This window comes from Manacus vitellinus, unplaced genomic scaffold, assembly GCF_001715985.3.
Source record: "Manacus vitellinus isolate BGI_N305 unplaced genomic scaffold, ASM171598v3 scaffold_3_pilon, whole genome shotgun sequence".
Lineage (NCBI taxonomy): Eukaryota > Metazoa > Chordata > Aves > Passeriformes > Pipridae > Manacus > Manacus vitellinus.
The window spans coordinates 31,905,468-31,928,524 of NW_021940535.1; the positions used below are offsets into that span (position 1 = coordinate 31,905,468).

Consider the following 23,057-nt stretch of genomic DNA (forward strand, 5'->3'; position numbering starts at 1 on the left):
TATCCTGTTAGTTACCTTGAAAGACACAGTCCACAATGTATAGATTGACATGTGCTATTTTTTTTATTTATCAGGCAAGGCAGAGGATTTAAAGATAGAAATTCCCTCCAACCCCTTTCAACACTGTCTTTCAAATACAAGCTCAAGTTGCAAACAGTGTTTACTCTTACTTTTCTTCATTATTACAAAAATACTCCTCAAAGTCTTTCAGATACATTTCAAAGCTATAGAAAAGCATGACAGTACCTGAAGGAAAAATAACCAGGTGTTGAGATCATGATTGGTTATTTAAGTGAAAAATAGCATTAGCATATTTAACTTGATAACAGAAACATGTATGTGCATAAAATCTTAGAAAATTAGGTAAAAATATGTATAAAAATGTCTTTTCTGAACAACATCTAATCTGGAAAATATTAATTTAGAATTATTTATGCTTTCAATTTTTAATCCACAGCTATTTTGACTTATAAGTATTTATTGGTGCAAATTTGAACAATTCAGATGACTTTTTACAGCCTTTTTGCTTTAGTAAGAAAGCTTATCTATGGATAGTTTCTAAAGCACCAGAAGCAATTAGCTATCCATATTTTATTAACTTTCAGAGGTACCTTCTAAATAATTCTTCAAAAATCAACCTACATGGTCATAGCAGCCATTCTGACACTTCCTCAGGACCAGAGCAAAAAAGCCAAGATGTACCTTCTCATTCTATTTCCCTTTAACCTGATGGTCATGATGATAAATACCTTTTCCCACACCACAAACTGATTTTAAATTGAAAATAACTAAGTGTAGGCGGTTTTTTAATACATTTCTTTTATAAGTCCACAATGAGTCACGTTACACATTACAGCAAGCAGTCTTACAGCACAGTTTCTGAGGACCACAGTAGGTATCATCTCTGTTGGGGATCAAGAATGAGCTGTGTTCTGCCTCCCTCACTTTGCCACTGCTTGTGGGGGTGGAAGTATCCCTTGTAAGCGACACAGCCTCGACTGCACTACCTTCCCAGAAGATGCATGATGAGGACAGGATCACAGCACACCTACCTAGGCAAAATCAGCAGGCAGAATCTGCCTGTTACAGATCAGTCTTGCATCTGCTTCACTGGACATGTAGGTACTGATCTCTGGTGCTGAAAAAGGCAACAGCCTTACAGGGACCTGTCTCTGCAAATGTTGCTTTTAGTGGGATGTCCCCACAAACTCTTCCTTACCTTTACCTTTCAAAGACCCAATTTTCAGACCTACTGAACAGCAGAAGGTGAAATGAAAAGTGGGTGCCTAATAGGTCTTTGGTTACCACTAGTGTAGGTACTTACAGCTGAGGACAGAAGGAGGATCAAGAAGACAAATTTTTAGGATCAAAAGCTACATTCAAAGCTCAATTCAACAGGATTTAAAACATAACTTTCCAGTAAAATGAACACAACTAACATCAGGTCAGCAAAAACAAGTTCCTTGTAGCCCCTGAATGCCGCTCTAAGTGTAACAATAATAAAGGAATTTATTACAAAAAGAAAACCTGATTGTCTGCAGGCAGCAATATTCCTCAAGAGGCTAGAAAGGACAGTTCAGGAGTGACCGTGTGTTGAATTAACTCCTGAAACCCTCTTAAATGTCCAGGTCTGTTCTGCAACCGAACATGGGATGGCTGGTTGTGCTGGGATGATACACCTGCTGGAAGGATCACTGCTCAGAATTGTCCGGATTATTTTCCAGACTTTGATCCAACCGGTACAGTATTTCTTTTTATCATTTTATCTTTTGAAGGATGTCTTCAAAACATTCGTGCCATTGAGGGGATGCATGTTTGCAGTGAGGTTTTTGCAGCACTGTGAAATCTTAGGGTATTTTGGTTGAAATTGAAACATATCAAGGTTTTGGGTTACCTAATTTATATATTTTCATTTGTAAAATATTTTATATGTATTTATGTAAATATAATATAAACCATGGATTTATGAAACCTAGTTTATGAAAATGTCAACTTCTGAGTTATAATATCAAAATATTCTTAGCACCTCATTCTAAGTTTTTATAATGAAGAGAAAATGATTATTTGTGTGAAATATGTGTCAGCATGTTCTTTGTTCAATTTTTATTGGAAAGTATCATTTTATAGAAGATAAGCAGAATAACATTCTTTCAGTCTCTGAGTTTCAGTTAATAATTGAATTCTTCATACGAATAGTAGTAGTCAGACTGAGAGAAGTAATTCAAAAAAGTTTAAAAGGAAAATGAAAGGGAAAATCAAGGACAGGAATATTGCAAAATAGATATGAGGAAATATTAGACACAAATTTAACTCCAGTTTGAAGATAGTTGTGTGTTCCATGCTCAGGACATGTTGCTTATAGGTAGTGCTTGATGCCACAGTGTGCTAAATTCCACATAGTCACAGTGCACCAAATGCAGTTAAAATCTATGAAATTAAACATTTGGGAAGGAGGGCATATAAATCTAAAAATTTTCAACAAACTTAAGCCAAAATGTATGTGCCCAACTGGAGATGAAGGAAACAGAGCATCTCATCTCTGTGAGTTAATTACCAAGTACCATTAGCAAAAACTGTTGATCTTCTCGAGCACATTGCCTGTGTAGAAAACAGAGTAGTTTCCATGTTGGATCTAACCCGGTATGCATTTGGCTGAAGCCCATTTGCAGTACCAGCCAGATTGATCTGTGTTTCTGTTCTTCATAAATGAAGCTGTCCATGATTAGAGAATTCACACAGCAAGTGGGACACTTCTAGTGTCAGACCCAGTCTGAGGGAATTCAAAACTACATTCCATCTTTGGTGGAGGAATGTCCCTCTTTCCAGTGGAATTAGGCCTTGGACAGGATGGATTGAAGGAAGTCTGTGTGCTCAGGATTTCTGTACCTGGAAAGTGAGCTCATGTGGCAGGGTCTTCTCTTTTGTGCCCTTTTTTTGCTTTCTGACACAGAAGTCTTGACCTCTTTTCTGTACAGTGTCATAGTTTTTAAAGAGGAGTCTTGCAGGAGGGTCATGCTCATGGTTTATCATTGGAGCACCTTGGGGACACAGACTGAGGAACTGAGACCCTCAGCTGGAGAACTGACTTTTGCTTAGGTCTCCCTCTCTGTGGACGAGTGCTTCAACCATTACAGTATTTTCTCAAAGCATTCCAAAAGAGCATTTTAAAAGAATTGACCAAACCTGGTTCAGTTCCCAGACAGAAGTACCCATGTTCAGAAGAGAGCTTGAGGCTCTGGATCCTGAGGTTGCACAAGCCTCTTCGTGCATGCATGTTAGAGGTGCCTCTTGGATGGGGTCTCTACCTTCTGCTTCACCCCCCATTTTATTCATGGTATCCTCCCATAAGGCAACAGCCCCTTTTATGAATAGAAAAATTTACTACAAGGCTTCTGCTTTCTCTGCTTCTATGGGTTTTACAGAAGAAAAAAAAAACAAAACATGTGGCACTAACAGTCACCAATAGGTATACTCCATGCAATGCTCAGCTTATACATGAAAAGATGGGTGTTGGGCAGCCCTGTGATCACAGATTTCCCCAGCTATTCAGGGTCCTCATCCCTCATGGACGGGGATGATTACAGAGCCACTCTCCTGCTCATTCCCAAGCCACCTATTCTCAGCTTTTCCACTTGTCTGTCTCCAATGACTTGTTCTGAACTAATTGCTCCACTACAACAGCACTCTTCAAAGTAACACTTGAAGCCATCCATGGAGAAGGATCTCGCTCCACTTACTAATGCTTATTAACGCCAAGGCCTGTGGCTCATACAACTGATTGCAAATCACTCCTTAATGTGCAGATGCCTGTCACAGAGTTTGGCCCACAGTGTGTATGTACTGCAGTTACTCATTCTGGCATGCTTTAAAAGTTGAGATTTAGGAATTTTTTAGTATTCCTGTACTCTGTACAGACCCACAGGAGGAAAAGCCCCCTCCAGTAATTAATTCCCTACTGTTCTCTCTGCTGTCCTCTTAAAGAACATTACCTGTGGTCTTCTGGACCCAGTATTTTCCTCTGGTACATCTCTTTTCTCCTTTTCAGCACCTCTGTCATCCTTTTTGCCTGCATCCTGATCAGTCAAGTGCCTGCATCCTGGTCAGTCAAGTGGCTGCATCCTGGTCAGTCAACCCTGTTTCCCTGGCTTGGCAGCAGCCCAGCATCTCCTGGTTGAGCTAGAGCTGCTTTCCTAGAATAACTATTGGGTAACCCAGCATGTGTTACAGCTATGGCATCAAACCAGTGGGTAGTCAGCCTTTGCTTTACAGGGGGCTAGTTGTCACATGGGGACTTGATAAAGTAGGAGGGAGACTCAGGGAAGTCAGAAATCAGGGGGGTGTCTACAAGTCTATCAACTGCTAATAGAAGTGGCTGCCACATACAGGTGGCCAGAAGCACAGACTGAGCTGTCCTGAGAAGTCTGTCAGATTTTGTGTCACAAGTCATTATTTCCTTTGGTAACTTATTCCTGTTAAAGAAAATACAGTTGAATTTTCCACTGAGAGACAGAAAATTCATCCTGAAGAATAACATTTTCCCACGATGAAAACTGTAGTGACTGTCAGATTTCCTCCCCATTGAGGTTCTGATATGCAACCACCTCAGCACATATTTTAGGCATGTAAGTAACTCCATGGATTTCTGAAACAAGTATTTAATACTGTGCTGCTTTGGCCAGCACCAAGACCTGCAGAACCACTGCATATTAGCATATTGATGGCTAAGTCACTTCATTAGAGACCATGTATAGCTTCGAGTCCTGGAATAAAATGATGTCTTTCAGATATATTTTTCTCTTTTGATACTTATGTCATTTGTAATTGGAAAAGTGAAACATTACCGGCAGCATAGTAATGAATCCTCCTCCTGTCTGCATCTGTGCATCCCATATACCAGCTCTCTATATTTGATCCCCAACAATATTCAGTGTTGATGCCAAGAGGAAATCACTAGAGTATGTTAGAAAGTAAACAAGGTGAAATCATATTCTGAAGAAAAGAACACAGAAGCAAAACAAAGGGGAACAATCTCAGTGGTCTCTTCATTTTTTTCCTGACAACTTCACAGTTAGCTACTGCACTTATTATACTGAATTTAGATCTGTTCTTACTGGATAGAAATCTGTGTTCTGAAAGAAGCAATCTCCTTCTAACAGTGAACATCATGCACAATGTGATAATGCATGAAAACAAATCAATTTGTCTGGAAAACATAACAAGACCTACTGCTTTCATGCCAATGACAGCAGGAAATTCATTGTCTAGTCCACTCCTGACTGTGAAGCTCTGAGCAGGGATGTTTCATATGCCCCTATTCAGGCAACATGCACAGTTCCTCTTGAATTGTATTTTATATTCATATTTTACACAGGTTAATATTTGGTGTAATCCCTCTGAAATGGTTCCAGGTCACACTGAAATTGGTAAGAGTTGAGTTTTATGGGAATGTAGTATGTAATTCATGCTGCCAGTATTCTTACTGATGGAAAAAAGGAAAATATATTGTGGATATAATCACCTTCTAGCAAGACAAGTTTGCCAGGGGCAACAGGAGGAGCTGAGCATTGCCCTGTGTCATATGTGGGCTGTTGGGTTTGTGGCAGGGGAGCGTTATATTGCCCACCTCTCTGTCCTTATACAGTGCATTTAGTTAGGATTAGTTTGGTGCAGTCACATACCTATGGAGCTGAATGTGCAAGTTTGGTGTGGCACATATACCTTTTTGTTTCATTTTCATTCCCTTTATTCTTTGGCAAAGAGCAGTGCTTAAGAGCAGTAGCCTTTGTGAGAGGAAGCTGCATTTAGCAAAATTCCCCTCAGTTCTCCACTCATTTGGGTTTCTGTCTTTAGTTCTCTTTTGTAAACTGTTACTCATGACTCTTCATGAAGCTCCAGGAGCAGAGTTTCTAGAAGTGTAGTTTGGAAACAGACCCATATGTATCCATAAGCAATTACTCAGTTGATGATTAATATGTTGTTACCTCTCACAATCGAGGAAGATGGAAGTACAGCCTTCCTGCTCTGACACTGGGAGAGCCCTTCTCTTGCTGCCACAAAATGCAAATTTCATGACTGACTAAAATAGACAGCTCTGGATTTCTGCTGGTCATATTTTCTTGTCTTTTCTTGTCTATCGTTATCTTACTTAGATCTGCTAAGAAGCAGAACAGAAAGACACGGAGAAAAAAGTAAGATAACGATAAGTAAGACAAATCTGAACAACTCTTTGTCCAGCTGCTTTTTTCTCCGTGTCTTTCTGTTCTGCTTCTTAGCAAGTTTGACAGCTGTATTATAAAAATCAATTCTTATCCCCACAGTGCACAATATGATTCTTTTATACTGATTCTGGTTCTGCTGACTAAGACACTCTGAAGATAGTGATAACTCTTCACTTATTAGGACACTGGAATTGAAGTTTTCTAGGTTCTCCATTGCATTATAAAGGACGATTTTTTTATTTATGAAAAAATTTCTTCTAGAATATTTTACTGAGTATGTAAGTGAATCAGATGTGCTACATCAACTATTCCCTCATCTGCAAAAATAAGCACTGCACAGGTCTATCCAAATGGCAAAGAATCTAATGTCTGGTATGAGCTGAGCAAGCACTGCAGCAGTGGATAACTTTGTTCTACTTCCAGCTTATAACTCAGCAATAAATAAAAAACTGATGTTTTAACGTGCTAGCTATAGAGTTGGTGTAAATGTAAAAAGCCTAATTGATAGAGCTATCATATGGTTCCAGAATTATTAAGATATTCATTACATATGAATTACTGAGGGTTTTTTATGAAAATAGGATTCATAAAAGCACTATTGGTGGCACAAACAATATACACACAAAATTATTGCTGCTGATTAATCTTTCAAGACACTTCATTGCTCCCATGAAACTGACCTTTTGGACAGGATTTCTCTCATCTGTTTTTCCCAGACAGCTCTGGAATGTCTTCTTTCTAAGCTGATGGCATAGATTCTGCACAACTGCCTATGAATTATGTAACTTTTAGGTTGCTAAAGTCAGGTGAGATGAATCCCACACAATGCCACTGTTCTTTGGCTTTGAGTAATGTGATGCTCAAGTGGTACCCTATCCAAGCTGATAGGGTACAGATAAAGCCTAAAAAATTAGCTTTTACATAGTATTTTAATAATCTTAAAGTCCATGCTTCCATTTTATCTTGCTAGTGTTGTCTTACCCATCCTTGCATATGTGTATTTCTTCAGACTTTACCATATTCTTCTGGTTAGCATAAAAAAGCAAACGCGTACCCAGATTCATAATAACCCTCCTGCTACTGGCCCACTGTATAATAACTTGGAACAGAACAGTGGCTGAGTTGCAGGCTCACAGCTTTGTTTCTGTGTAAAAGAATAGACTTGTGAAGAGATGTTTGAGATGTTTGAGTCCCTGGGATGGACAGTAAGGAGGGCTTATCCCCCAGTTCTATATTCTGACATCAGAGCAAGAAATCTGCAGGGGATTGGCACTTTCAGACTAGGATCAGTTGTGTTTATCTGACTTCAAGAAAAAGTATGAGACTAAAGGTTTATCTCTAAGGCCGCATTAAACTCTGTCAGAGTGCCTAGCTAGGCACTGAAGTACAGAGATGATGGATGACATTGCCATAAATACTCTGTAGCATATTAACAAAAGCCATGCACTTTGCAGAGTGCATGGGATAGTAGGTGCAATGTTTGCACACTGTGTTCCATGGGAACATAACCATTAATCTTTTTTCTATGACTGAAGACTTTTTCCAGCTTTCGATAGTATCTGGCAAAGAGTACAAAGGGAACATTGCTACACAGGCAGTCTGAGATTATCTCCAAGCGATGGAAGGCTCAGATAACATGTACTGTTCCTCTTGGTATTGTTGATCACATATTGATTTCTAATAATTCCCCCAAAACAATGATTTGAAACCAACAACAATTTCAAAAATATGCTGTGTTCTGGAGGATTGTCTTTTTTTTTTTTCTGCAATGGCACTGTATAAAGTGTATTTCTAGTCAGTGTAGGAGTAAGCTCAGTCTATACAATCCTTACCTTGCCCTTAGGTTGTATAGAGGGAATACGAATCTTCCAAGTTAATAGAACTATTAGTCATCAGATGAAGAAAAATAAGTGGCAATGTTGACCACAGAAAAATGAAAATAGGTATGTTCAAATGGTAATTGTCTCTGTAAAAGTGTATTGACTAGAAATACTGATAACATAAGTATAAAGCCAATGAAATTATAGAGCTAGAGTAGGCAAAGGAAAGACAAGGTAGACTTTTTTGACTGTTTTAAAAGCCGGACTTGAAAAACATATCTTTCATAAATGTCTGTGTCACTCTCTAAGAAAACATAAAATAGTTTAAGTTTATGATCTTATCCTGCCCTTGTTACTTGGGCAAACCTTCCAATGACTCCTTTTTGGCTAATGTTTGAGGGAAGGCTCGAGGAACCAGTCCAAAATTTGACAGGTGATTACAAACGACATCTGTGCCTCAGCATCCAGAGTTTCCCCAGCAGGACTGTGAGCGTGGCTGGGAGGACACAGACACAGCACACATCAGTGCCTGAGGTTACTCTCTCTTCCCTAGACAGCTTTCAACAGCCTCTTTAAAGGGATTATTATCACGTAAATAATTGCATTTGAATGAAGGCTTAGATATATACTCATTCAAGGCGAAAGGAGACAGATAAACAACAAGTGTACCACCAGATAAATCTCAAAATAAAAACCAAAATAACAAACCATCAAGATGTATATTAATTGCAGAGGTTGAAAACCATTTGGATTTCATTACACAGACATGTGATTTCCAAATAAAGTAATTCATTTTAATAGATTTTTAAATGTGTAATATGCATACATTAAAATAACTATTATTGCAATTTTTCATCAGAGAGGGCTTCAAAATACTGTGATGAAACTGGAAACTGGTTCCGCCATCCTGAGAGCAACCGAACCTGGTCCAATTACACCCTGTGCAACTCTTTCACCTCTGAAAAACTAAAGGTATGATGAAGTTAAAGAGACAGTGGTTGTTTGACAGTGGTTTTGGGCTGGGCTAGCAGTAAGACGTGTGACAGAGAACAGAATAGCCCTATCTTTCATCTTTATTTGTTGCACAAGATTTGAATAGCATTGTTCTTGTGATTTTAGCTTATTAAATTTTTTTGATGAGTGTTCAAACCTAAGTATAGGTTTGCTATGGGGTGCATCATTTAGTAGCAATTCATGTGACAAGTTTTGCAATATTTTTCAAAGGCGTTTTAATTCCTATGATTTTCCCTAATTGTCCAACAGTTATAAAATAATCTTTTAGAATCCCAATTTTGCTTTCTGTAACAATAATATTCTAAGCTATTGATGTCTTCTCTGCAGGGCTGGTAATATTAATGTAAGTTAAAATTATTTTTCTTCAGCAAAGAATATTACCCTGTACTGACTCTCTTTCAAAATAAATATTTATGAAGGTACCATTAATCTAGAAAAACCTACAAGCATGAACACATTTAACTTTGACGGTTTCACAGAAGTCAATAGACTATTTACAATAAGGAATTAAGCATTTGCATCAATATTCCACAATTGAGTTGCTAAGCTGAAAGAGAAGGGCTACATATAAGAGAACCAAAAGAAATAAAGAGAGAGAAATCTGAGAAAAGCTTAAAAAAAATCAAGTTAGGGAAGCTCATGAAAATAAACATATTTCTCAAATATGAGTGGAGCTCCAGGAAAATCTGATTACAGATTTGTGACAGAATAGTTTGTGATTATTTGGAATCATGGAAGGAAAGGATTCAAGACATGATTTGATTTGGGATTTGTGTTGGAGGACCTTTTTTTATGCAGCCAAAAAGCAGTATGTAGTTATATTTAGTAATGATCCAAAGAGCCTTGGAAAAGTCTACTGGACTAGGCAGGACATGAATTCTAAAGGTTTTTGTAGCATGAGGAACCATCATGGTAAAATGGGGTTCACCTGTGTGACAAGGAAAGAATAATAGTAACGATATGAGCTCACAGAGGCATTAAATGGAAGCACCATAAAAATATAATTTTTCCAGATGTTGGCACATGTAAGGAGGCAAAAAATTTAGTTCTGTTACCTATTATCCGTGTCTTCTAGAAGAACAATTTTGAACATCATTCAAGCAAAGAGCACACAGAACAGAAAGGAAAATTATACGCACATCATGATTCTTCTGAAATGAAAAATGATGGAAAATGCTGAAAGAATTTATCTCCACAGACATCCCAAGTTAGATTATGACCTTTAATACAAATCCTCAAAAAACAGGAGTGCACTTAATTTGTAGACTATTTCCACATACCTATACATAATATAATTAGCTCGGTAGAAAGTATTACTCTTAGAGAATTCTCTTGCCTCAAGGGAAGAATTCTACGGGAACAAAAAAATAACAGCATGAAAAATCTGAATAAACTTAAAATTTGGGTGTCAGTATGTTATAAGTCCTGTGTGTCAAAAGGGACATGACAGGTTGCTAGTTCAAGGAGTGCAAAATTAGTAAAATAGTTAATTATTTGTTTGAAGTTAACTGAAAATAACAACATGTTATACTTTTGAGACAGTTTATTTAAAAAAAAAAATAAAAATTCTGGTCAGTGTTTAAAAATGTAATGTTAAACCATATACTTTATTAGCTGACAGTTTAGCCCATTCTGTTCTGTCATCATTGCTATTTTTGAAAGCTTTTTTAAGCAGTTTTCATCGTAAGTTTACATGGAGTAATCAAAAATGCAGTTCTGGGTCCCAGATACACAGTTGATTTAGCAGTTGTAAGCTGAAAGTTAGATAGATTGAATAACCAAGAGTCCTCTGGGGTGACACAGAGTTGCACATAGGTATCTGGAGGCCTTTCCTACTTCTAACTGTTTCAGCCTAAGGGTTGTATACAGGATAGGCAGGAAAACAGTACTTTTAAACAGGTCATCTGTAAATTAAATTCAGGTTTTAAGAATATATCCATTTAATGTCATGAAAAAACACAGCAACCATGCAGTATGTAGTGGAAGAAATGTCACATGCACACAGGTAAAAACCTCTGCCATTACTCTGTATTCAGAAAGTTGTCTCGTCTTCTCTACACTCAGGTCTGCCCTCTCTGGGATTGCTGGTGCTCTCAGAATAAGTTGTCAAGCATTTGCACTCACTAAAAATGTAGTAGCTAGTCTTTGTGAAGAAAAACTAGGAGACCTAGGGTATTTGCAGTTAATATGCATAGTTCTCTGTAACTTGGTGAATGGTATTTACATTCAGATCCTGTCACTTCTACGTGGTCAGACCAGTGTAAATGGGACTTTGGTTTAAATCTGACTCAGGCCACCACCACCTAGGTCAATGAAAGTAGAAGCTTATTCCAAAGTTGTAAAATGACTGAAGACCAAACTATGTAAGAAGATGTGCACCTTTACTAAAAGGAATGCCTTAATTTTCTGAATTGTTTTCGTATTTGTTCTCAAGGCAAAATTTAAAATTACTTGGAAACACCAGAAAAAAAAAAGTGAATAGCAAAACTTAGGGCTGAATTGTTAAAAGCAATTCCTTTACTCACTGAAAAGAGGGAAAATGCTCATGCATAGCAAAAGAAAAACAAATAAAGTAGAGCTGAAAAGAAAATAAGCTCAGCAGAGGAACTAAGGCCCTGAGTTCCTCACTGTTATCTGGAAGACCTAAGTAATACCTGGAAACTTAGAGGTTTCTCTGCATCAGATCACTGATGAATATGTTGAACAAAAACCCAGCCCTAACAGGAGTCCTGAGGACAGTTAACTACTGACTCATCTCTAAAAAGTGACCATTAAGCTTTTGATACCTGATGTTTAAGTTGCTTTCAACCCATAAAAGCTTTCTACCAATCCTGCAGCAAGCTATTCTCTTTAATAGCTCTTTTTGCAATACTTGTCCTGGGTGTATTGGAAATCTGAATGTATTATGTCTGCTGTGGTCTCCTAGAGCTTGGAAAGTTAGTGACACACAGTGTGAGCAGAGATCTCACCAGTTCCTGCAGTGTAACAGGAACTGATCAACATGTGTAAGAAGCACTTACCATTAGACTGTGAGTCATTCCATTTAATAGATTGCAGACATTAACAGTATATAGAAAAAGAATGCTTGAGAGAAAAATGCAAAATGGGAGATCGATTTTTTAGATTCTTCCTGAGTGAGAAAAAAACACCAAGTGCCTGCAAATTGTTCATGTTTGCCTTTTCATTTTGTTAAATTGCAGATGGCGTTCATACTTTATTATATGGCGATCGTTGGCCATGCTTTGTCTATAACATCCCTGTTGATTTCCTTGGCAATTTTCTTCTATTTCAAGTAAGTGTTTCTTGCAGACATCTTCCTTCCTGAGGGATATCAAGTGGTAACCAAAGAAAGTCTTGGAAGGGAACATGGCAGTGAGAAGCTGCTCTTCTGAGTGCCTTTCTAGATAATGCTGGTAAAGTAATCTCAGCACAGGGTCCTCTCTCCAATGGGACATCTCCCACTGTGTAGCCAAGATCATGCTGTTTTGTTTGTCAAGACTGGTGTAAAAGAGCAGCCCACAGGGAAGTGGTGTAACTGGGGATGGAGTAAGGCCTTTCATTTGCCTGTTGTTCCTTGAAAAGCATGTGCAGACCTTGTCAGGTGCAGTGACTGCACAGGGCAGTGGCTTGAAGCCCCAAGCTCCTGAAGAACAGAAATACCTCCACATGACACTGAAGGACTAAGCTATTGACCTGAGTAGGTTCTTAGAGGACTCAGCCCTAAGAGTGAATCTGAAGTACTGTGCAGCCTGCCATCATCATTAAAAGGAAAAACAGTGATGTGCTGTATCAGAACTTTAAAAGAGACTAAACTGATACTCACTGAAAGCATTGCAGCTACTGCATGGCAGTTTCACTGGAGCATTTAAATCTTGTTCTTTGGTGAACCTGTCTACTGTCAATTAGATGTCTGTGCCTCAGCTGTCAGACAGGAAGAGTTGTAAAAGATCAAGCTCCCAACAGCACCACCACCAAGAATAAGTCTAGGAAACATAGGAAAATTAAATGGTTGGACTTTTCATAGACGTTGATTGCAAACTCAAAATAGGTGGATCCAAAGTACAGGTTGTAAATTCTGGTTATTTCCAGAGAGGCAATTTTATGAGTACCTGTGATAACATACCTTAATCAGATACAGAGGTAGCTAGAAACTCTGCCCAATGAACTGATGAATTCCCTTCCCATCTAAGTCGATAAAGAGCACAAAACCATAGCTTTGACGAAACTGGAAAGAGCACAATTTAATCGGATTTGGAACCCTATAACCTGACATGAGTTCTTTGGGACAGTAAAGACAGGATCTGGTCAAATAAGGTGCCCTAAAGGGACCAGAAAGGTGATTTCTTGTGGCAAATGAGGCAGGGTCAGCCTGTCTGACTCACTCTTAGCTCTGAGTCATGGACAACGCAAGATCCTGATGAGTCCCAGGCTTTGTGAAAAGACTAGTCTTTGCAGCAGCCTTCCAGACAGTAACACACCTCCTTCTCTCTTTCCTCCTCCACTTCTCCTTCCCCTTCCATGACTAATCCATGACACAAAGGTTACAGGAAGAAGTAGAGAAAGGAATTAAAACAAAGTGCTTCAAAATGAGAGACAAAGAGGAGACCAAGCTACAATCATAAGAAAGTGAGAATGAAGCTGTATGGGAGCACGGCTCATGTTACCTTCAGCTGTTTTCTAACATCTGGCTATGACGGCAGTAGATTATTTGACCTTCAATAAAAGGGAAACTGTCAATCAGACAGTCAATCAGATAGCAAGAGATGTTTTCAGGACTGTATCATAACCTTTGACTGTAGAGGCAGCAATGAACAGCTTGCAGGGATTGCTGTTTCCCTGGCAGAGATTTATTTTCATTTCAGTTTGGGACATCAAGATTCACAGTGATCTGTCATCACAGATGTTACAGTGCTTTCAGAAGGCAATACTGAAACAGTAGTGATGAGCATCACTAAGCAATACTAACTCATAACAGGAGACAGAGTATTCATAAAATAGAGTGTCTAATAGCTACATGTATCATCACATTATTGCAATATTTCTGTACTTGCAAACTGAGACCTCATTATGTTATTTGATAAAACACAAAAGAGGGAGTCCTAGCTCCAAATCACTTCCAGTTGAATTAATAAAACAAAGACATTTGTACAAAGACAGATGGGGAGTACAATAAGTTTAGATTTGCCAGAATAATAGATGGTATGTTATGAATACAGCTGCAGTTAATTGTTACCAAGGCTTTTAAAAGAAGTTGGAAAAGGATAATGGGTGGAAGGATAATCTGTGGAAATTTGTTGGGAGTTTTCCTTAGGGGTAAGGGAGAACATGGTACAAAGCATGAAAATAATTTGAAAACTAAACAAGGAATTAGAAGATGGAAAATAAGTGTCTGGGGGTGAAAATTGGTATTCTCAGTATTCATGAATGAGAAGAAATTAAAGATTCACTGGAAGGTTCTATGAAGAAAAGTCAAAATATCCTAGTTGTAATAGAGAAGTGGAGATAGGAACTCAAAAGTAAGGGTGACTGGGAGTAGCTAAGAGAACCTACCTCTGCCAAAGGACATGTAGGAGACAGAATCAATATGAAACAAAGGGAAGCCATGAAAAACATAGGAGACTCTGAAATTCTAAAGAAACAATAGATAGAAGCATAGAGACACAAAAAACTCACAAGTTTTAGATACAGGTAACTGGCTTAGTTGTGCCTTCTTGCATACTGATTAATGAAGCACAGTAGGGAGCATACAGAAAGGTGGTGGAGGCGGTGCCAAAGAGCCTTCAAAAACACCGCAAAGGAATGATTAAGAACAGGAAGAGAGCCAGGAAGAGAACTAAGAGAGGTCAGAGAAGGAGGAGATTGCAGATGATTGTCAAAACCAGCAGAAAGGATGAATGAAGTAAGGGTTTGGGTTTTGCTACAATGTTCTCCTGTTGGTGTGGACTGAGTCAGGCAGGTGCTGATGCCGTTATGATGGCAAACACTGAAGGTCAAATTAGAAAGTGAGGGTATGGAAACATACGTTTCATAATCCAGATGTGTCTTTAACATGAAAGCTGGCATCAAGAAAAAAGGACAGGGAATACTGAGAGGAAAGGAGGAAAGAGTAAAACTAAGAGAGGAAGGCAGGCAGGGAAAGGAGGTTGGAAAGCAGACAATGGCAATATGCAGAGAAGGATAGTCCAATTTAATAGATAAATAAGACTGCCAAGTCAAGCAAAGCAATGAGGAAGGACAGGAATGGGAGTGGAGACACATGGACCTGGCTGAGATTATCACAAAAGACTGTCTGTATCTGTAGCCATGTAGAAAGGCAGCTGGAGAGACAAGGATCTGCATGTCTGTGGCCAGGAGCTGAAAAAACTGCTCCCAGTAACAGGGAAATTTTTATTTCTTGGGAAGGGGATTGATGTCACACCAATCTTGTTCTCAGGGCTGCCAGAGAAAGGCAGAAAGTGATGACGATGTTATAGTGTCCCAGGAAAAGTGGGGTTAAGTAGCATAGGCAAAGTGTGGTGATGGAGAATGGGGAGGACTCAGGACTGAATAAATTTCACCAGAGTTTAGGAGCAGAAAAGGAACGTCAGACGAGATTTGTGATGGGGGCAAATACAGGTGGAGTAAGCACAAGAACATAGTATAGCAAAAAATAGCTCCAAAGAATACTCTGTTTTGCACAATATCCTGTTCTACAGTGAACCAAACTGAAAGTGCACCTGGCCCCATATCTGGTGCTCAACATTTGCCATTAGCTGATGCTAATGGAATGTCGTAAAATCAGGGCAAGTGTAAAGAGATACTCTCATTCCTATCCACCAGGACCTGCACCTCATGGACATCCTGAACCAAAAAAAATGTCTTGGTAAATAAGGAGGTCAAGAAACGTGGTGAACATTGCAGAATGATCATAACCATAACCAGAAAGATGACCTAAAGCTAAAGGAAGAATTCCATGCAATGACTCAGAAAATAGGTGTAAGGAGAATGAAGAATAAGTGGCAGGTAAATGAGGACCTAAAAAAGGAAAATAACTAAGTAAACAAAGAAAATAAGCAGAAAAGGGTTCAGTTGGTTAGATTAGCCCTCTGTTTTAAAGGAAAATGCATTCTGCATTGACCGCTACATGCAGAGAATCAGAAAGTTACAGCCTGTGTTCCGTGCCAGACGGCAAAAAACTGCAAAAGACTCCTAGTTCTGAGTGGGAAGCTTGCCTTAGCAAGACAGCAGTACTTCTGGTTTTTACCTAGCAGTTTTGCCTGCTTGCTCTCAGTGATCACTGAATACAGACATCACAGCACTATCTAACAGCTCTGTGATTGCCTTTCTGCAATCACCCTCTGTCAGCCTGGCACTGTGCTCTGGGGCATGGAGCACTGCAGGGGCCACCTTCTCTGCCTCAGGGGTATCTGAGGAGGTGACATGAGGTTTTGGGCATGAATTAGAAAGGGAGATGGTTCAGGACTGAAACTGCAGTCATGACTTGGTTTCACAAGAATTCTGCAAACTTCTCTTTTGAAATTCTGCTACCCACAACAGCATAAATCCTATCCTCCCCGAAATCAGTCATTTCAAAAGATTTCTGCTCCTTCTGAGCAGGAAAACAACCTCCTCTGGTTTGAGATCTCAGCTGGAGTTAGAAACACGCAGGATATCAACCCAAATCCCCCTGTAATTTAAGGAGATTCCTGCCCAAATTTCCCATCCTGTCTCACCACTAATTCCTGAAGTAGAAAATAATCTTCATCTGAGTATTTGAGAAATGGGGTCTCCAGGGAACAGTTACTTATAAAGCAGTATTTCTGATGTTCATTACTTGTATCATGCGCATCTAATAATTCTCAGGGTTCTGCTTCACTGCTTAATAGCTTGATTACCATAAATAAAGAAAGGCATCAAGGGCTGAGAATGTAGTCAGATAGCTCTTTACAACATGGTCTGAAAAGCATGTGGTGCTAAACAGGTGTAAAAACAAACCCAAAAATTTGTCAAAGGTTATGGTTGCAATGCAAGGCATGTATTTTCCAATTATGCCTTGCCAAAAGGCATTCTTGAGAGACTGTTGCCAGAAAGAGCTTGTTAAAGTGACATCAGAAGAAAAATACTAATTTACGACATGTGCTACATATTTTTCAGGAGCCTCAGCTGTCAAAGGATAACACTGCATAAGAATTTGTTTTTTTCATATGTGCTGAACTCCATGTTTACAATTGCCCACCTCATTGCTGTTGTCCCTAACCCAGGCCTTGTAAAAAGGGATCCCGTAAGTACTGCATGACTCCTCTCCATCTTAACACCCAAGTGAAATCACTATGGCCAGGCCAAAGCAAAGGATCCCCATTCATCAGTTAACGATATCCATCTGGTTAAACACACACGGAGGGTGCACATTCTGAGAATTTCACTCAACCTTGCTCAGATCTTTCACCAAGCAATAAAAATCTTTGAATTTGGAGTAAGCCCCAGATTTGCTCCAGCCAGCCCATCCATACAAATATGTGTCAGATCCCCACTGCTCTCGGCAGTAACTACCTGATGCTTCCCGACAAAGCCCCTGAAGGGACAGATGCCCTTAGTGACCACCTGTCCTTCCTCACATGCACACATGCTGTGGAGGGACAGGATGGAGAGAGATAGGGCTTTTCTCAAAATAACACACATAAAGATCTGTATGCTGCATTTTTTTTTCTTGGGAGGTGACAAATCAAAGCTTCCTTCACTGCTCTTAAGTAGTGATACAAATTGTGCCAGCCCCTCTGATAAATATGCCAGCTGATAAATATTTATGGTAGATCTCAGTCACCCAGCTCTGATCTTGCTCCCTAACACATTGTGCTCACTGTCCTTTCAGCAGACCCAGCCAATGTGAAATTAGAGCAAACGTGGGAATCTCAAGTTTCATATTAACACTGATCAGCTTGTCTTCTAATAAGGTCATTCAATTATGATTCAATCATTTATCTTCTTCAAATTTCATGAAAGCGGTTGAACATTAGCACCTGATACTATCTGATCATGTATGTGTCTCTCAGATGTGTTCTGGTTAAGTAAGCTAATTGAAGCAGGAAATATGTAGCCTAAAGAAGATATCACCAGTCTCAAGGACCATCTGGAGATTAAAAAATAGAAGAGCAGAAGAGTAATTTAAAAATCACACATTTTGTTTCTCCTCATTGCATAGCATCATACACACATAGCCTGTGCAAGAGATGCAATGAAAATACTCTTGATATTTGAACATAAAAAACCGGCAGATGATATCAGGCACCTAAATTGAAGTAAAATCCTTACCTCAGGGTTAAGAATGATACTTTCTGACAACAGAAGTTGATTTCTGAAGTGCTTTAAACTAAAAGTTGAGGCCACAGGAAGGAGTCTTATGCTCTAAGATTTCCTTAAAAAACTGTATCTAGTGTCATTGGTCTAGATCTTTATTTGGAGTGGAATGTTGACGCCAGTGAAGTCAGTGACAAAGCTCTCAGAGGCTCCAGTAGAGCCACGTAGCCACAGAACAGGTACTGGCCCACTGAGCATCACCTGATGAAAACCCCGACCTCCGTTGCTGTGGCAACAGACAGCGTAAAAAGTGACATCAGTTGTTACCTTTGGAGGCTGTGGAGCCCCAGACTGGTGCAGAGGTTTATGTATGCAGTCAGCTTTCAGGTCGCTGGCCAGAATATTAAGAGGAGCCTTAGTGCTGAATATAGTCATGGAAATCACCCAAGCAGTGTCCTTCCCCTGGTATTAACAAATACAGCTGTGTTAGCAAACCTGGCTGGAGCTATTGGCTAAGCAGATGCTTTGATGAGCAAAACCCTTGTTTTGAGCTTTCTTCCAATCAAAATTTGCACATCTTTGACTCAGCAGCAAAATGCTGTCTAGAGGCAAGGTACAAAACTTGGGACCAAAAGATCTGTGGTCTCTCATTTTTATTCTTCTGTCAAGTATGGAATGAGGGTACACTCTTGCCTCACATACTAGATTTCCCTTCCTTAAAAAAAATAATTTAAAAAAGGAGGTGAAGTGCCTTGTTAATAGATTCAAAGTCTCCCAACATTACTAGAAAGTGTACTCTGCTATTTTAGCAACATAATAAACTAGTAAATACATGATTGGGAAAAGAAAATGGACAGAAGCAAGTTTTTAGCATGTGACGAAATTACACAAAATCTTCATATAAGTATATGAAGACTTAAAGGATCGATGATTAAAATGTTTAAAAAATTAAAAGTTCCTATAATACTTTTATGTTGATGCCTATTAACAGAGCAAATGAAGGCTTTATAGGTTGGGTTATTTCTATCCCTACTGCACGCTCTGTTTTAATAAGCCCATTTGAAGAAGGCTTCTGATTTCCAGTAGTTTGCTGCATTTATCCACTTTCCACCTGTGCATCTTCTGAGCTTAACAGACTCACATGTGTGGCTCTCACCTTCAGTATATACAGAAATACTGAAGTGTGTGAAAGGAATTTCAAACAATCACAGATATCACTCATGTAACAGGCATATACAGAGATTAGGTTGGTGGTATTTATTCTGCAAAGTAATAAATATGTTTCCACCCCAATAGTTCCTGCATTTTTTTTCCTTCCTAAAGTTTCACAATAGATTTTAAATATGCAATGCCATGGGAAAATACTTTCAGTGATACATAATTTATGAGGATATCAACAAATCAATATAATTTTGAAAGAAGAAAGAAGGGTCTGTTAAATAACAAAGAGAGAAGTCAGGAGGAGCAAGAGAGGAAATTCTTCCCTAACACCAAGATAGAACATTCTCCCTGTGATCCAAACAGAAAAGATGTGAGACAATACAAAGCATCATTTGCATGAGGAGAGTCCATACTGCATCCTTACTCCCATATAGTTTACTGCACAGAGTTAAATCCTTTGATGATCATTCTGCTTACATAAAATGGTAAGTCTCTGATAATCGTAATTTGCTTTTTTACTTTGTGTTTGCTGGTTATATAATTTTCTCTCTCCCTCTGTCTCTCTTTCCGTCGGATTTATCTGGATCTGAAATGATAGAAGCAAAAGATGCGAACCCAGGTGGTCATGCAAGAAACAAAGGAGAAATGGGCAAGGTTCAGGGACATTTAAACAAAAATAAACAGGAAACATGTATGAACCTTTATTTACATTTACTGAAAAAGTTGGTATGAGCTGTTTTGGAAGGTTTTATCTGAACTGGGAACTGCATTAATTACACTATTACTGGAGCAGCTTTTATAGGAAGAGTTATCGTCTATCACCTTCTTAAATGAGACTGACCCACAGTAGAAGGATGATCTGTGAACAGCACATTATGTTGTCCATTAAAACCTCCAGAAACATAAATAAAACTCTTGCTGCCTAATCTATTAATATTGTCTTACACATCAGATCTATGCTTTTCATTTTCTGTATTCTACAATACTAGTAATTTTAATACTCAGGACTGATGGAGGTAAAGGAAGATACAGCTAATGACTGAAGGGACAGCTCTGCTAATGAGAAACTGAGCAATTGATCAGCTCCATGGGCACCAATATAAATATGTTTGTAGGTGGGAGTAGGTTTAATCAAAAATCAGTAATGCCTCAATAATTAGAATCTCTTCCATAAAAACTTTAACAGATTCTACTATATTTTTTTCACTTTCCTATTCTGGTGGAGATATCTGTTCTCTTGTTTCTGCAGGTTCTTCTGTTGCCTCTTCACCTTTTACGTGGTAGTTTCACCCTTGCTTCTGGCACTGTGTGGTGTGAAAGTTTATATTTCAATTGCAGTTTTATAGAGGCCATAGCAAGGGCCAGTGCTCCACAGGGAGCTCCTATGAGCCCTGTGTGGGCTCTCATGCTTGGCCATGGTATATCAGAGAGCAAGGACCCAGCATATGTTCAGGTATTCTCCAGTCTCACTGTCAAGTCCCATCTCATTGTCATACAGCTTCTTTATGCCTTAATGTATCTGTAGATCCTCTCACATGGGTACAGCAGCAGAGATGGTAAGGAAGAACCAGAAGCAATTCCTGTTTTATTACAAGCAGCGTGATTTCATTTTCTCCTGGTGGCACCTATAACTAACTCAACTCTTGGACATGGAGCATGAGAGGCTGGAGCCTGTTCTTACCTCCTTGTGTAGATGTAGATATGTTTTAAATATCTTGAGCTAGTTTACCACTCTAGCCAATAGTGCACTTTGTGTCTCTGTGCCCTTCACAACCATTTCGCTAAAATTTCTATCACTGTGGGCATGAGGTGGGATGACAAAGTTGGTTATCTATAGTGCCCGAAACCCATCTCCTGGAGGAAGCAAGCCTTCAGGAGACACCACTTTGGCTGCTTCCCACTCAGCATTATTAATTAGACCAAGAGAAAATGAGGAGGAGAGCACAAAAACTGGTGTCCACTAACATTAAAGTCTTGATGCAAGGCCATGGTATTAGCAATACTAAAAAATCTAGTGTACCCATGGACACTAGAACATTATAAATAATATTGCCATTGACAAGTTCAAGTGAAAACCGTGACTGCCCAAGTGTATTAACTTTTCCTTCCTCTCACAGTTACAATAAAACAGTAGAAATAAAACTGTGTGGGCAGATAAGGAGTGTATAAAGGCTAGTTACTGTGATTTATGGGGTTCCGATACCGGTGACTTCCTTTGTTCTCAAAAGGGATAAAGAGGGAATGAAAGCCAAGAAAACAAAGGGGATTTTCAGCATTTCATGAACAGTGTCAATTTTAGGACTTTTACCAGTATTTTACCAAATATTACCTTCTCATTTCTTATTGCTTTCAGTTCCTTCTGATGTAACCTGGCAGAGTCTGGGGGTTTGAAAATATATTTTTCACAAATCAGATGCTAATAGCTGATAGCAGTGAAGGTAAATGGAAGAACTGTTGCCCCATGTGACATATGTTTGCTTTACTTGTCCCAGGAGTCTCCATAGTGCAACCCTAACTGGAAACAACAAAGGTGGAGCTCCACAAAAGAAAAGGGTACTTCAATCCTCTGAATTGTTTCATGTATTATACTTGGAGAGGAGCTTGAGGAGGTGCCATTTTGTTAAATAATTTGATTGTTTACTAATGTAACTATTTCCAGAGCTTTCCTGTCACTCTCAAAGCATCTCCTTAGTCTTTCATCGAAGTCCATCTCTTCTTCTGTCCTGCTTCCACTAGATTACTTGTAGGAGACTCTGCAGCCAGTTTAGCCACAAAGAGATGACACAAAGCTTTTCTAGAGTATTATCTGGATGAAAAAGTAATCAAAGACCAAACTTCAGCTTAACAGAGAATTACTGACCAGTGTTTAGCTGCTATGTTTCCTTAGCCTTCTAGTGTATCTTCTACTCTAGCAGAGGGTCAGTGTTTCTATGAAAGCTTTCATAATCTTGCCTAGGAGCCCTTCATCTATCTGTTTAAATTATTGCCCTTCTCATTCATCTAGTATAGGAATGAGGCTTGGTAAGACCAGGCCCAGTGTGTATTCATGAGTTTACAAATTGTGCAAATTTTGTGATTTTGCAGATTATGTTTCTGCATTGACTTCATAAAATGTATTACTTGCCTTCCTGTAAATCAGAGGGCCAAAGTCAGTCTCCACATGCTAAGCTCTGTTGAAATCAAAGGTTTTCCACCAGATTTATATCTCACTACACCATGTTCAGTGGTGAAATTCTTGCATTTTTTGTTCAGCTCCAGAGTAAAGGAGGGAGCAAAAGTGCCTGTTGTGGGCAAGTGAACTAAACCCTTTAATTCATCATTTACAAGCAAAGGACTGAGTCTGTGCTTTAGACTTTGCTTCAGAATAATTTTTGACATGTTCAAATAAATCCCATTAGTTTTCCATTGCCTGAGCAGGTACACAAAGAAAAGCTCATATCTCCTATTTCCTCTGTGACAGTGTCATTAGCTTTCATCAGTAAAGCAGAAAAGAACAATGAGTGTTTGATTGGCACATGTTCCTTCCTGACATAACAAATGCTCTACCTGGACAGAAGAGTCACAAACTATT

At 39.0% G+C, this 23,057-nt stretch overlaps 1 protein-coding gene across 1 annotated transcript in view; it reads left to right on the forward strand.

Moving 5' to 3' along the window:
- The window catches only part of CALCR (calcitonin receptor), a 122,114-nt gene that overhangs the window by 64,669 nt on the left and 34,388 nt on the right, over positions 1-23,057 (forward strand). The window contains exons 4-7 of the mRNA XM_008921194.3: positions 1,629-1,739; positions 8,898-9,010; positions 12,253-12,344; positions 17,186-17,312. Of these exons, the coding sequence (XP_008919442.1) occupies positions 1,629-1,739; positions 8,898-9,010; positions 12,253-12,344; positions 17,186-17,312 (443 nt within the window). The remainder of the gene's footprint in view (positions 1-1,628; positions 1,740-8,897; positions 9,011-12,252; positions 12,345-17,185; positions 17,313-23,057) is intronic.